This window comes from Cynara cardunculus, assembly GCF_001531365.2.
Source record: "Cynara cardunculus var. scolymus isolate 2C chromosome LG 17, CcrdV1, whole genome shotgun sequence".
Taxonomy (NCBI): domain Eukaryota; kingdom Viridiplantae; phylum Streptophyta; class Magnoliopsida; order Asterales; family Asteraceae; genus Cynara; species Cynara cardunculus.
Window position 1 is genome coordinate 1,470,349 of NC_037544.1, and position 16,064 is coordinate 1,486,412.

The window sequence follows — 16,064 nt, forward strand, 5'->3', positions numbered from 1 at the left end:
ATCTTTAATTTTTTATTATAATTTAATTTAAATTTAATAATGAAATAATTTATTTTTATTTAATAATATAACATTTTATAAAGATAATAATTAAGTATTTTGTTAGATCTCAATGATTATCCTAATTATATTTTAAATTTTTTATATTCAAAATGAGATGTTATCATGTATTTGATTATGTTTATCTGTAGTTAGTTACACGAATTCAGATATAGAGCTTTAATAAGTTATACTTACGCACAGTCTATTTGTAATATTGAATTTTAAGTAATACACATTAATAAACCGTACTTTACATATAAGAAATGTTTTTAATAGTTTTTATCAAATGTTTTATAATATACTACAGATATAGATTATTCTATGTAGGGGTGCTCAAAGACCCGACCAACCCAACCCAACCCAACCCAACCCAACCTGAAGTAATCATATGGCTAATCGAGTTGTAAAATTGTCAAATCGTAGGTATTGAGTTGATATTGAGTTACTATTATATGAACTCAACCCAACCTGATGAACCCGATATCCTTTTATATCTTGGATTTAATATGATTATTAAATTTCTATTAATATATATATTAGACAATTACACTATCATGTATGCTTTTCATATACACATATTTTCAATCTATTCATATCTCTATATAACTCATTCATATATATGTTCAATAACTGTGAATATATATATATATATATATATATATATATAAATTGAGAAAATTAACTGAATATGATATACGTAAGAAACATGGATAAGTTGTATCAAATGGTTGATAATGGAAACGAAATTATGAATAAAGAAATAACATATTAAAGGTTAAAAGAATATTTTAATATACCAAAGTATTAACCCGATCAATCCGGCCAACCCATACGGGTTGAGTTGGGTTATACTTTGGTTTGGGTTGAATTGAGTTAAAATTCTTTTAAACCACAAACATTAAATTAAGTTGTTCAAATGTTTTTAACCCGATCAACCTAACCATAAACGTCCCTAATTCTATGCATAAATAATCGTTTTTAATAATTTTTGTAAACAAATATCGATAAATCTTAGGACAAGGGTTCGCCGTAAAACGAGGGACAAGCGTGCAAGCGGCATCCTTTCAGCGGCATCTTCCCGTAACCCTTTCGTCATACGAGATTACAGTAGTGCGAATCCAACGAACTCGTCCCGTCGCCTCCACGATCAACATCCGTTCTCCCAATCGTCTCCACACAGGAAAATCATTTCAACCGTCATGTTTTACCGGCGGCGCCGGCCAGGGCCACAACAACGACGAAGATGATTCAATGCTTCAGCTGGTGTAAATGCCGGCCTGTATCCTTATTTACCTACGGTTGTTCATCTGATTTACATGGCCTTCTTAAGGTATATGGATATCTAACTTTGTATATAGCATCGTAATCGTTACAGTAGTTCCGATGTAATGATGTTTGTTCGCGATATGGTTGTATACAAATTCTCAAATAATTGATCGACTATGTTTTGATGAATTGAAGTACCGTGGTTTGAAGTCAGGATCTAGTGTCAATTCTAAGTCATGAATAGTATGAATAGCGCGATAAAAGTGGCATCTTAATCGATTGGATTATTCATTTAATTGGCGTGTTAATCGCCTATTGTGTTGTGTATTGCGCATCATGATTTATCTGAGCACGTGTTATGTTTGTCTACCGAATATTTTGATTCCAAGCATGTACATCTACATCCTGCTGTGTTAATTACAATATCAGTTTACTTGACATGAGGCAACTATATATAAAACGTTGTTGGGTTGTTTGTAGAATTGAGGTGTTATTCATTTTAACTATATAATATATGTTGTGCTTCAAAACATCAAGAATTCCAGTCTTCTAGTTATGTTTCTCAAATTAGAAAGATTCAAACATCATGTGGCACATATTGGAAATGGCTGGTTCCATTTTTCCTTTGCAAGTTAAGCCACCTACGAAACAGAAGGGCTAATAAATACTAAAAGTTTATATGAAAGAGCGAGGGTAGCCATTCACTAGATGATTTTATCTTTACGTGGTAGGCTCTCTTACCTGTTAACCAATAACTCTAGGATTCACTTTGCAATTGTACCTTCCCACGTTGCAATATCTATGGTCAAGATTTAGAAAACATAGACTCAAATTTGGGACTTAACTACGCAATCACTACTTGGTCTCTGAAACTGATGAACGGAATTAGTGCCTTCACTTATTTTTTGTTCTAAAGTCTATGTTGCGACTCTATTTTTTACAAACCTTTGTGGGTTATGCTTGAAAACAATAGTGATAGTTATTTCATCAAGAAGTGGTTACCATTCTTTTTCTGTTGTTCGTTTGCTGCTCAGCATTTTGATCATACAATCTCACATAGTGGGCATGATATAGAGGTGGTATATTAATTCTATGCAGGTTGTTGGTTGTTGCCAACGTTAGAAGGGCAGCGCATTCCCTTCTTCCAAGCTGTAAGAGCTGTTTCTCTGAAGTAAACAATCAGGGAGCGCGATTGGCAGTTGGCTTTCCCCACTCTTTTTATCGACAATATTCACAATATAAGGTTCTTGGCAGAGGCCTCACTTGTTGTACATTCCATGAAGCAAAGGGGAGCTTATGGAGCAGTAGAGATTTTCGAAGATTTTATTTTATATCAGCAAGTACTAAAGTTTCACGCCGTGCTCACATTGCATGGAGAAGAGTTTCCCAAATTTGTACCTATAGTGTGCCATCCCAACCAATGATTAGAATTGCTCGTGCTGTTAGCTTTGCTTTGAGTAGATCCCAGTTGATTGCTCCTGGTATATTAGCTTTTGTAGTAGGAGAGTTGGCTTGTACGCAAAGAACGTGGGCGGAGGCAGAAGGGTTCTCCTATAAGAATGATCTATACACACATGCACAGGATGGGCATGTTTACTTAACTACGTTTGTGTTCTCCCTTCTAGAAGTTCTAATATTGTTTCTTAGAGCAGTATATCTAGCATGTCTGTTTGCACCTTGCATAGCCATGGCTCCTTTCGCAAATTCCCTTGGCATTGAATTTCGTAAGACATGGCTACAATGTGTCCATAACACCTTAGAAAAGGCTGGACCCGCATTTATTAAATGGGGTCAGTGGGCAGCTTCAAGGCCTGATCTTTTCCCCAATGATCTCTGCACGGAGCTCGCAGAACTTCAGACAAAAGCACCAGCTCATAGCTATGCTCACACAAAGAATACTATTGAAAAAGCATTTGGCCGTCTATTGCCTGAGATATTTGAAAATTTTGAGGAGGAGCCTGTTGCATCTGGAAGTATAGCTCAAGTTCATCGAGCAACTTTAAAGTTTCGTCATCCTGGTCAACGTATAAAGCCTATTCTTGTTGCCGTAAAGGTTAGACATCCAGGAGTTAGTGAAAGAATTAGGAGGGATTTCATATTACTGAATTTATTCGCAAAAGTGTCAACATTTATCCCCACTCTGAAATGGTTGAGACTGGATGAAAGCATACAGCAATTTGCCGTCTTCATGATGTCCCAAGTTGATCTTGCCAGGGAGGCAGCTCATTTAAGTCGTTTTATTTACAATTTCCGAGGATGGAAGGATGTGTCATTCCCGAGGCCTCTATATCCACTGGTGCATCCTGCTATTTTAGTGGAAACTTTTGAGCATGGAGAGAGTATTTTGCACTATGTGGACGAGCTAGAAGGGAATGTAGGCATCAAAACTGGCCTTGCCCACATTGGGACTCATGCACTTCTAAAGATGCTTTTGGTAAAATTTCAGTTCGTTTTGGCATCAATTATGTATTTACTTATTATTGTCTACCATTATTTTTGCTTTATTTGTATGTAGGAATTAAGGAGCCTAGCAATTTTCTTAGACATATCTTTATCTAGTAACCCAACGGAAGTTCTAGTTTTTCAATATCAAATATAGAAAATCTTATGGTGCTGTTGCAATGAACTTGAGGGATTAGGTTGGGCTGACAGGATTTTCATGTGACCAGCTTTTCTGATACAAAAGCAGAAATATAATCCCTTAGAATCTTAACAACTTCAGAATATTTGGTTGAATACTTGTTCTTCTTCCGTATGAGTTAATCATAGTTATATACGTATTTTCTCTAATCTCTATAGCTTTTGCTGATTGTAATCAACTTATTTAAATTGCTAACTCATAAGAGTTATATAAGGAATTCCCAAGGATCCCTGGATGTTTCATGTTAAATGTGGCTCGAGAGGTATCTCAATATGTCAAAAATACCTCCATTTCAAGTGTTCACTTGTGTATCTAAGCAAGGGGTCCATTTAATATCTCATATCACATGCAGACAGGCACATACTGACTTGACTTTGATCTACCATGCCGACAAATGCAGTTGAAATGGCAACGAATTAGATGACAACTCTTTTTGTGGGTCTTGCACATTTCTAAAACTTGATAGTGGGTTAGTTAACTAAATATCCAATTATATACTCTCTCTCGAACAAGCTAAGCAACAAGCATGAGTAATTGAGGAGGTGGCCAGCAAACTTTTATGACTTCGCATCTAAGAGTCAGAATTTTCTGTAAAAAGTGTGTTAACCTGTTGAGAAAAATGGTCTTGGCCTAAATTGAAGAAGTGATCACATCAACATCACCCATAGCAATATAGTGACTTTATAACTCATTGGAGATTTATTTCTCTGTAAATTAATCAAGATTTAAGGGTCAACATTATGTGCTGTATGATAAATATTACCTTGTTCGTTCCTCGACAGAAGTCCACTGTCCATATTTGCTATGATCAAGGATGCATGCAACTATGAGTGGTATCGTATCCCTTTCCTATATCTTTGTCAAATGATCTAAAAAAGTTTGACTCCTGTGGAGCAGAGGGAGTAAAATTGTTGGTGATATATCGAAGTACACTAGCTTTGTAAGTCGTGATTTTTTTTTTTCATATGCTCTTTGTCTACAAATCTATAAGAGCAGGATAGGTGGACCATTACTTAATCCTGAGTTAGATTCTACACCATACACACAATGTGCTTAGTGGTTTTGCTTGCCATTTTATTACTTATTGATCGCCGACTACTCCTAAACTTGTTTCAATTTCCTTTCCAGGTTGACAATTTTATTCATGCAGATATGCATCCGGGAAATATTCTTGTAAGGGTGACTCAGGGCAAAGCATCAGATACAGGGTTGTTTAAATCTAAGCCTCATGTAATTTTCCTTGATGTGGGCATGACTGCTGAACTTTGCAAGAAGGATAGAGTCAATCTGATTGAGTTCTTCAAGGCTGTTGCTCTTCAAGATGGACGTGCTGCTGCGGAGCACACACTTAAATTTTCAAAACATCAAAGCTGCCCAAACCCAACAGCTTTCATTAAGGTGAGACTCTTGCACTTCTGGAATCCTGTATGTATGCCATTTTTCTCAAGTTCATACTTATTTTGTACTTCAAGTAATACCCCCAAATTTTGTTCATTTATTATTTGAATCACCCCTGTTTATGTGAACTTTGGGATCAAGTAAGAATGGAATACATAAACCTATTTCTTATGGGCAACCATATGTTAACTAACTAGAAAAGAGGAACGTTACTCCTGGTGGTCATCGGATACCAATAGAGCATGCTGGTAAATATATTCTCTAACTAACATACTTGAACCAAGATTTTCAGCGCATAAACTTCTGGAAGCATTTCAGCTTAGATGCATGCCACTCTTGTTTCAATTGACAGTTCATATTCTTTGTTGCTCTCAGTAAGCTTCCAATAAAGTTGAGAGTTTGGATCATAGCAGTGGCCTGCTTGCTCTGAGTGCCATGAACAATTGTGTTCTCCATTGCTGAGTATGTTGGTCAAAGGCTAGGTGATTACAACCACAAGGTTGTGAACTGTATGCAGATGGACACTTTGTGCTGATGGCACCAATGATTGATCTGGTTTACACCAGTGATTGGTCTACTCTTTGCTGTAGCGGGCAGGTCTGGGTACATTCCACCCTCCCCAGACCCCATTTCTGGGTGGGACATACTAGGTTTCTTTGGTTTGGTTTACAAAAATGATTGGTCTGTGTTCAGTCTGGCACACTGGGCGAGTAAACATACCAGGTGATTTTCTCTTGCACAGATGGCGCCATGTTATTTGGTTCATCTTAAATTGGCATATGATTATTATTACTTTTGGTAACTGTGGGCCTGGGTCAGCTGGCGTGCATCTCAGTTAATCCCATGGGGCCGCTTAAGATAACAGGAATCTCCATTGGCCTTGAGGAGACTAGACAGGCGACCTATGTGGAGGAGCCCAAGGCTTAGCCTTTATTTGTCAGTTGAGCTGGCCCTCAAGGTCTGAAACATGGTTACTATTGAATTACACTCTTCCAGCTTCTTGCAGACTTGATATGATATACTAGATTCCAAATTACAATCAATGATTACTAGAATGACTACCATATCATAACCATGAGGTCTCTAAAGGTTGCAGTTTGAAACCAAGTATTGAGCTAACACAGTCAAGGAGTGTGGTCTGATTAGTTTGCCCTCTTATTAATGAAAAGTTACTTCTACTTCCCTGTAAACTGTTTCTTTGTGAGCTGGGTTTATTTACCGGACAATTAGTAAATTTACGGACATTGAGTGTGAATATTAAGGTTATGTTTGGCAAACTTGATAAGCTGGTTGTTGGCTGAAAAACTAGATGTTGGCTGAAATGCTAGTTGTCGAGTAATAAGCTAACTGCTTGCTGATAAGCTAGTGACATTTGGTAAAACTACCTGATAAGCTAGAAGACAATGTAAAACAACCTTATAGGGCATGTTGGAAATTACTCAATTCTAGCATATCATATTCATTTCATCATATTAAAATAAGTAGTAACAAAAATAGAGTTTTGTGGTTGTTCATATAAAATATAAGGGGTATAATTGAAATTTTTTTCCCCATGAAGGAAAAAAGCAAATAGCACATGCCAAACACATTCATAGAGTTTTTGGTCACTTTCGATAAATATATGGGGCATATTTGGAAAAATGTGAAACAAGCTAGTGGAGTTAATTGAAAAGCTCCAGAGGCTTACCAAATGGGTTTTTTCTGGTAATGCTAAAATAATAAGTTAGCTTGTGATCGCCAAACATGGCCTAAGTAAGCAGATATCTTAATATTTGTTTTCCATGTTTCCAAAAGTTTGCAACTTGGACATTTTATCTATCATTGCTCCCCTCCCCTGATCTTTTATTTCCAGCATCCTTAAAAGAAACTCTGGTGTGACAGGATGTCGAGGAATCATTTATGTCATGGAGGTCTGCGGAAGGTGACTCCATCCATCCTGCAGAATGCATGCAGCAGTTGCTTGAGCAAGTTAGGCATCATAGAGTTAATATCGATGGCAATGTGTGCACTGTAATAGTAACTACATTGGTTTTGGAGGTAATTTCTTGCATCTCTGGGTATTTGTTTGTTTCTTTCTCATATTCAATGAAATCTACATACGAGAAGAAAATGCTATTTTTACAAAGCTCACAATGTCGCTATTTTTCTATCTTAATTGCGCTAATTGTCACCGACCTTTTGGGCATTAATCCAGCTCACTGATCACTGCACCTGACCACACATTCTTATGTCATAGTGCTAGTTAGTCTATTCTATGTGCAGAACTGCTAGTTAACTGATTAACCTTCAAATGACCTGCCTCTAGTGTTTTAACGCCCTGCTTGTTAATCAGGGGATATTTAGGTATATAGCCTAAGACGAAGGATCGTGTGAGAATAGGAGTTAAGGTGAGAAGTGTAAGAAAGAACGGATTTATACCCTTGATCACTTTTAATCTCAAACCAACCCATGAATTGCGCTTTAAAAGGAATTGATTCAGTGTATCTCATTAGAGTTGATCTTGTATATCTCTTCAATTAGGATTTTTTTCATCTCAATCTTACCGAGGATTCTCTCTAACGCTGTGATCTCTAAATTGGAGAGAAGACAAAAGAAAAGAAAGGAGGGAAAAGAAAAGAATTTTTTATTTGTGTTTCCGAAAGGAAAGGAAAAGGAAGGAAAGGAAATGAAATGAAATAATTTTTCATGTTCTTGAACAGGAGAGAAAGGAAAGAAAAGATGTTATTTTTACCAACATATCCTTTAGAAATATATCAATTAGAATGAAAAATTGGGTAGTTTTCTAATTTTAATATTTAAAAAAAAAGATTTAATGTCTTTCCTTTCCTTTCCTCCCACATTTGGGAGGAAACTTATTAATATTTTTCTTCCCTTTCCTTTCTCTCTTAAAAAGTTTCGAGATCACGAGTATTTTTTTACTTTCCTCCCCTTTCTCTTCCTTTTCTTTTCTTTCCTTCGTAAAAAAGGTTTCGAGGAAAGACAAGGGATTATAAATAAAATTATCATTTTTTTATTTCAAATTTGGGATTCTATTTATTAGAAATTGATCGAAATTGAAATCAATTTCTATTATCCTTTCTATTTGATTATTGATCCAAGGGTGGAGATGCTTCACACCCTTCTCACCAAGCATGATCCGTGTTAAGTGTGATGAAGTAGTGTCCATGAGATTGTGTTGATTCGGCTTTGGAGCAACAGATTTTGGCACTGGCAGTAACATAGAAATGAACAAAAATTTACAATTCCAGTGATTTCTTTTTCAAAGTTCTTCGAATCTTCCCATGAATAAATGGCCACATAGTCCGGTGACAATTGATCCTTTTCCCAGATTTGTAAAATGTTGGTTATTTTTGTGCAGAGTTGGCAGCGGAAGCTGGACCCCGAGTATGATGTGATGAACACATTGCAAAATCTTCTATTTAAAACCGATTTGGTGGAGTCTCTCTTCTATACAATCGAAGGACTCATGGCTCCATGAGAAAGGTGCCCTCCCTCTTCCTCTCAAGAAAAAAAATATCGTCTAATTTTGTTCCCTAATAAATTCTATAACGTACACGAATAAGAAAAAAAGAAACATAAGTCATCCTACTCTTTAGGGTAAAGGTCAGCCTGCATTCATCTTACCCCATAAACCTCACTTCTGGGTGAGATATACAGGGCTCGTATTGTTTGGTAAAAACAAAAACAAAGTAGTAAATGATTTTATTGTGACGGAAAAAATAACAAAAACATTGCGTAGTTTTGAGACCGAAAGAGCTGATTTTGCCAAATTTATTACTTTTTGTATACTTTGTAATGTTGGCATCCTAGATGAATTGGATGAGTGTATGGTATTGTCATTTGTACACTAGTAACAAGCACAATTGTATCTAAATTTATACTTTTGAGTGGGTTATGTAAGATGCTTCGTTTTGGGGCGTTTACCAAATGCTTAATGGGTCAACTTACCTTACTAGATGAGCATGGTCAGTAGGGGTGTGCAAAACCCGAAAATCTGGAACCCGACTTTTGGGGGATATATGGGTTTGGGTTGGGTTTAATTTTTGGCCATCTAACCAAATTAAAACCCGAAATTTATATATATATATATATATATATATATATATATAGTCTGTGCATATTATATACATATATTTATTTATTTGAGTATATTTTGAAAATCTTAAATCCTAGTTGGCTACATTGTTTCTAAATTCTAAATCTAATATCGATTTCATCAATCCTATTGAATTCATCCTCAAAATCGATTGAATATATATTTGTTTGCATATAACTATGCCCGAATTAGACCGATCCCAATCCAAAACCCGACCAATACGAAACCCAAAATTCGGAGTCCATATCAGAAATCCGATCGGATTTTTGGTTTGTACACCTGAACCTGCCTGACCCTTCCAATGCACACCCCTAATGGCAATGAAGAAAAATCTTACAGGTAAGTGAGGGAGAGATTCTTACCCGTTTAGCGCTTGCAGGGTAAGGACTTAAATGTTACCCAACATGATAAACTCTTGTTGATAAATGCTTACCTGAAATGTATCTGGTTAAACGGCCTTTGGTTACATGATACCTGTATAAAGGGGATTGAAGGTGGATTGAGAATATATCAGAAAAGAAGTAAAAACATAATTGAGTGCAGTGTTGACGAATCTCTATTGGATTTGGAGATTCATCAACGCTGCACTCAATGATGTTTTAAGTTCTCTGAAAAGTCGTATTTCTTATGGGAATATGAGGGGTTGTGTATTTATATATAAGTTGGAAGTGGTTGATTCATGCATATTGTACATGGTGCCTACTTCCATCCGTTGTGGTACTTGCGTTTTTGCTAATCGTACCGCCATTCTCGTACTTGTACTCTCATCTCTTGTTTTCTGTACTACAAAACTCTCACATCTCTCTCTCTCTCTCTCTCTCTCTCTCTTTATATATATATATATATATATATATTATTGTATTGTATTGTATTATATTATATGTGAGAAAGATGATTACATTGCCTTTTTATATGTAAGCTTGCTTATAAAACACAACTAGGGGTTTAAATGAGTTGAGCTTTTAGCTTGCGTTTGATACACTGGATATGACAACACAGAACATGACAGGAACCCATGTCCCATATTTGGTATAATTTTTATATGGAACAAATAAGAACATAGTAGAACATGCCTGTTCTACCTCTACCTCTACCTCATGGAACAGGGTGGAACAAGGTGGAATGAACTTATATTTTACCATTATAATATCAAAATAAAACATAATTCTCTTTAAAAACATTGAATAGGTCTACTTTTTATATTTCATTCATTCTTTAAATTTTATTTATTATATTTTATGTTAATTAGACTTTTATTTTACTGTTCTCAAAATATTATTTTTATACGGTTTCTATATTTTTTTTAATTTATGTAATTTATTATATATTAATAATAATAAATAGTATAGAAAAAAGATAAAAATAAAAATTGGAAAGCACATAATCTATCTATTTGGTATCATTTTAATTGTTTTGACGAAAATTTTCAAATGATATATTTTTTGTTATAAAAAATAATTATTTTATTATAATTTAATAAATTTAATAAATTAATTAAAATAAACAACTCATTAGGGGTAAATTGGTTATTTTACCTGTTCTGTTCTGTCCAGTTGTATCTTACCAAACGTTGAACAGTTGTTCTATTCTGTCTTGTTCTGTTCGTTTAACGAACTATTCAAGCTTGTTTATTTCGAGCTCGAGCTTAATAATGAGTAAAATAGTATTTTATGTTCTATAAACGTCACATATTTTTAAACCTTGGATTTAGAAAACTTTTGCACATTTATTGTTATCGTTAAGAAATTGCATAATATTTAATATTGTTAAAATCAACAAAAAGATTAGCTAAACCACTTATTAATTAAAAATTTTATCCTTGAGACCAGTAACTATATAAATATGTTAATATGTTTTTTAGAACGACACTGATTATGACTGGTGTATAATATCTATTATGCAAATTAAGGAGGTGTTTGTCATTGCTTATAAAAACAACTTATTGACTTATTTCGGTATGACACCGGTAATAAGCACTTCCGAGTGTTTGGATAAATTATTTATACCAGTGACAAACTGGTAATAAAGAGTTTTTGAAAAAATTAAATTATTTTAACTTATAATAAGTACTTTGAAAAATTGAAAAAAAACAAACAGTAAATGATCTTATTTTAGACATATTTTAATAAGAAAAAAACAAATATCCTCTCACATGCATAGCTACGGGCTCGACCTTGACCACATGCAACATGTGCGACCGCAAAGCACATCATAAGACCAAGAGGCATCATATTTGTTATTAGCTTTGGTTTAATTATCGGGACTATAAACAAGAAGCCCATGCTGTCTAATGCATCAATTAAGCAGCTAATCTAATTAAAGAAAGGCAAGGAAAATATGGTCATCAAGCAAGTGAACAATCAATCTAATTCCTACTGTTCCTCATCCTTTCCTATTTAACCGTTTTGATTCATTCGGTATGGGGATGAACCGCTTTCCTTGATTAGGTCCCAAACTCTTTAGAAAATAGTACGTTTCATTTACTTAAAAGATCAACATAGGGACATTTTTTAGCAATCTTGCATATGTACATCAAAACCCTAAAACCGACCCTGCATAGATATAACATGTATATGAATCTTGGTACTATATCACTCTGATTATTTTGATATGTGATACTTTACAACCAACATTTAAAAGTTAAGAAGGATGCAATATACATGTGTATGTGGTACTCTTTATCACTCGTCTCTTTTGAGATGTGAGCAAATAAACCGATTATATGTTATGAAGGATAGAAAATAACAATTGGTGGTCATTTTACAAATTTATAAACTTGTTGTGTACATATTTTAATTCTGGAATAAATTCAGCGAGACTCTCACAAAAGGATGAGGATATCAAGATTCTATGACCACCATGGAGCATCACCGGTTCTGAAATCTGTTTCCGTCCATGGAACGAACAATACCTTCCCATCATCGATATCGGCATGAGCCAATGCCAACGACTGTCCAGACATCAAGAACATATATGCATCAATACTTTGTATATAGATACAAACAAAAAGACCGCATTAAAATGAAACATATTACTTCATTAAGATACATATAAAACATCAAAGGAGTTTAAACCTCCCCAAATGTGAAGAAGGTGTGTGAATTTATTTGTCATATATAAATATTATATACTTTAAAAAGTAACGTACTTCAACTTGATTTCTATTTTAGGTAACGTACTTTCAAAACTTATATTTTGAGTAACATACTTTCAAAACTTCTATTTTGGTACCTAAGATGTAAAATTTTAAACATTTAAGTACCCGGGTAACTGGTTGAAGCATTAACAAGTTATCATGCTGATGTGGCAAGTGATGTGGTATCAAACTCAGTATTATTTGCCAACCTGGTTACTGATATGGATTTTAATCTAAAATTGGTTTTCAACCGGTTACCTAGGTACTTAAATGTTTAAAACTTTACATCTTAGGTACTAAAATGGAAGTTTTGAAAGTACGTTACCCAAAATAGGAATCAAGTTAAAGTACGTTACTTTTTTATACAATTTGTCCAAAATATTAATATCTTTCTATATATAGACGCATATAATATGATAATTATAAAAATATAATATATTTATAGTATCTGAATATAGAGGCTAAGACTTTGACCTACAAAAATAGATGCAAATGGAATTTTTGAAAATAAGTTTATAAAAAGCAAAATATGTTGTATTTTGATACAATTTATTTAAAAAAGAAAGGGTACTTGAAGAGTTGATTACCAGAGGAGCAGGACCCCTAACAACTTTGCCTTGGTTGTTGTACTGAGAACCATGGCATGGGCACATGAACTTGTTCTCGGCTTTGTTCCATGGCACGACGCACCCTAGATGGGTGCACACCGCGTTGATTCCATACGTGGCAAGGGTTCGGTCATTCTCCACCACTAGGTACGTCGGGTCTCCCTACAATCATTCCGTTATTTCATTAAATACGATGATTTGAATATATTGTCAGAAACGGATCGAGTACCATTCTATTTACAACACTAGACGTAGATCGATGGAAATACCTTTAGACCTTGTGAAAGGGTTCGGTCGCCAGGTCCATGGGTCTTTAACCATTCTTCTGCAACAATATCGTTTCCAAGCGCATCCTTAGCCAAGGTACCACCACCCGAAGATCCTCCACTGGGAAGAAACAAAATCAGAAACCAAAAACAAAGGAAATTAAACACGGGTTTCCAACCAATAAGCGAATAAATCTGGACATAGTCCAAAGTAGTAAACGAACCAATAACCTCCAAATTAACCATAACAAAAATTATTGATAGTCTACAACTTTGAGCTTAAAAACTCACAAATGCAACTTTCTAGAGGCATTGTTACAACTTAGCATGATAGTATTAATATGGGGTCCACTTCCAACACCAAGACAAGTGTCATGATTATAATATTGTTTTGTAAGATAAAACCAAATATAACGGTTTATAATCAATAAAAATCTGTTGTCCCAAAATTTCATATCTTCTTTCTTTCTATCAATCACGTGAATGAATACACATCAGATTTTTATTTAATATAACTTTATTTAATTCATGTTCAAATTCTTTTATTATGACATGTATCTTTATGATTGGTGGATAAGAATGAAACATCAGGTTTAGGACAGAGGAGTATATTTTTATTCATTTATAATGGTGTTTTTGGAATATGTACAAGTATGATTGACGGTTCGTTTTCAAGGCTAAATATATAGAAACTTCTACCGTTCTACAAGCAAAAGCTAAGGTCGTGGGGAGTTTGATGCAAATCGAAACTGAATTTTTAGGGTGTTTTGTAGAACTGAATCTAATTCTAATTTGTTGTTGCAAAGAATAAAAGTTGATTTTTAATCATAAACATAAACTGGCCTGCATCCTAATTTTAGGGGTGTTTGGATGCGTGTTTTTATGTGATTTGATTATGTATGTGTAATGTTAAATAAACATAAACAAGTATTTATCTGTAATAAAAAATAACGTTGTGTTGTGTTTTTTTCTTTTGATTAACCTGAATATCCGACCCGCTACGTGAGCCGACTAATTCCAGGGACACCTCGAGTAGCCCGGAGTCGTCCCATTTGAACCTCCATAGCCACAAGTGAATTTTTATTCTTCCTTGGATTTGATCATGGGACCTCCAGACACTTTTAATCTTTGGAGCCAAAGTTCAAACCCATCAAACACCACTAGTTTGGCTGTGCTTTGTTACTTAAATAGTTGAACTTATAATAGTTGTTCTCGAGGATGTCGAAATTTTGATAAATTTAGTAACGAGGTACGATAAAATGAAAAAAAACTAATATAATCTTATTCTTTCCATTTATGTAACGTTCGAAAGTTTGATCTAGATTAACTTAAAACTATGGTGAAAGTTATTGTAATTATTTCTCTACTCATGTTTCAGTTACAGTTTATATTAACAAAACTGTATGAATTTATCCAAAACTGATCATCTAATTGTATGAAAAACCTCTTTAGTTGAATACTGGAAATGATGAATGATTATAGCAGATTCAATACGGTAATAATCACTTCCCAGACCATCTTACATCAATCATTATTGATTATCTAATTTCGATTCTCAAACTTTCAACAAATCATTCAGAAATGATTAGGTTAAAATCAGCACAATAGATGTTAATCAGTGAGGAAGGTAAATAGTAGAGAACAGAGAAAACTCACCCTGGTGGAACGAAGAAATAGGTGTAAGGAAGTAACATTCCGGTGGTTGGGAGACCAATAGCACCTAAAAGCAACAAGTTCAACAGCTTCCTCTTCTCCATGTCCGGTACTCGATCGGCGGGAATACTCGCTGCCTGACACGTCACCTTCATTCCTCTTTCTCTTCCCGCCAAGTGATGGATCTTTCCAGATCTCGCCATTAGTCCTTGAGGAGCCGGTAATGAGAAGAGTCCATTGTTACTTGACCGCAACTATCAAAATTTTGAAATCGAAACGTATTAGCAAGGAGTCGCGTAGATACACGAAAGGATTAATGGAGATTGAATGAATACCTGAGAAGAAGTAGCAGGAGAGAGAGTAAAGGCAGCCATGGATGGAGGATAGTAAGGTAGAGCTCAACAGAAATTGGAAATCAATTTGAAGAGAGAAGATGGTAATGGATAAAGGAACGATGGATGGAGGATGGGTATGATCACAGAACCACATATTTAAGATATCACCCCAACTTTTTTTTTTCATTTATGGTTAATATCTAACCCAAAATACATGCGTATACTTTTATGTATTTAACTCATGAAAAAAAAGTTGTTTTTTGACAATTACTGAATGATTTGGTGCAAAATAATTAATTGGTTAAAATGATTAAGAGGCTCTCATGATATAGTGCAAAATGAAATATAATTGTTTGGTAATTGTTTACAATGAAATTAGGGCTCTTAATTGGTTAAGGGAGATCCATAATACAAAATCATTCAGAGGGTTTTAGAACCATTAAGAGGCAGACTTTTTTTTGTCAAACAAAATTCACCTCTTAACGATTCAGAGGTTGCCTCTTAATAGAACTATTAAGACGTAAATAAACAACCCCTAATGTGTGAATAGGAGTTAAAAAAAATGAGACGGGACATTTGATCACTTTTAATCTTAAACCAATTTATAAATTACGTTTTAGTTC

At 34.6% G+C, this 16,064-nt stretch overlaps 2 protein-coding genes across 2 annotated transcripts; one reads left to right on the forward strand and one right to left on the reverse strand.

Moving 5' to 3' along the window:
* The first annotated feature begins 1,075 nt into the window (after nt 1-1,075).
* Nucleotides 1,076-9,247, forward strand: LOC112500181 (uncharacterized aarF domain-containing protein kinase 2-like). The gene is made up of 5 exons (XM_025103524.1): nt 1,076-1,372; nt 2,407-3,742; nt 5,078-5,347; nt 7,229-7,384; nt 8,706-9,247. Exons 1-5 carry the CDS (start codon nt 1,359-1,361, stop codon nt 8,823-8,825), a joined length of 1,896 nt encoding a protein of 631 aa, XP_024959292.1. The 5' UTR covers nt 1,076-1,358; the 3' UTR covers nt 8,826-9,247.
* Nucleotides 9,248-12,113: 2,866 nt separating this feature from the next.
* Nucleotides 12,114-15,529, reverse strand: LOC112500184 (cytochrome b6-f complex iron-sulfur subunit, chloroplastic). The gene is made up of 5 exons (XM_025103527.1): nt 15,442-15,529; nt 15,110-15,360; nt 13,457-13,574; nt 13,167-13,349; nt 12,114-12,393 (listed from the first exon to the last, which is right to left on the reverse strand). Exons 1-5 carry the CDS (start codon nt 15,478-15,480, stop codon nt 12,292-12,294), a joined length of 693 nt encoding a protein of 230 aa, XP_024959295.1. The 5' UTR covers nt 15,481-15,529; the 3' UTR covers nt 12,114-12,291.
* Nucleotides 15,530-16,064: the final 535 nt, after the last annotated feature.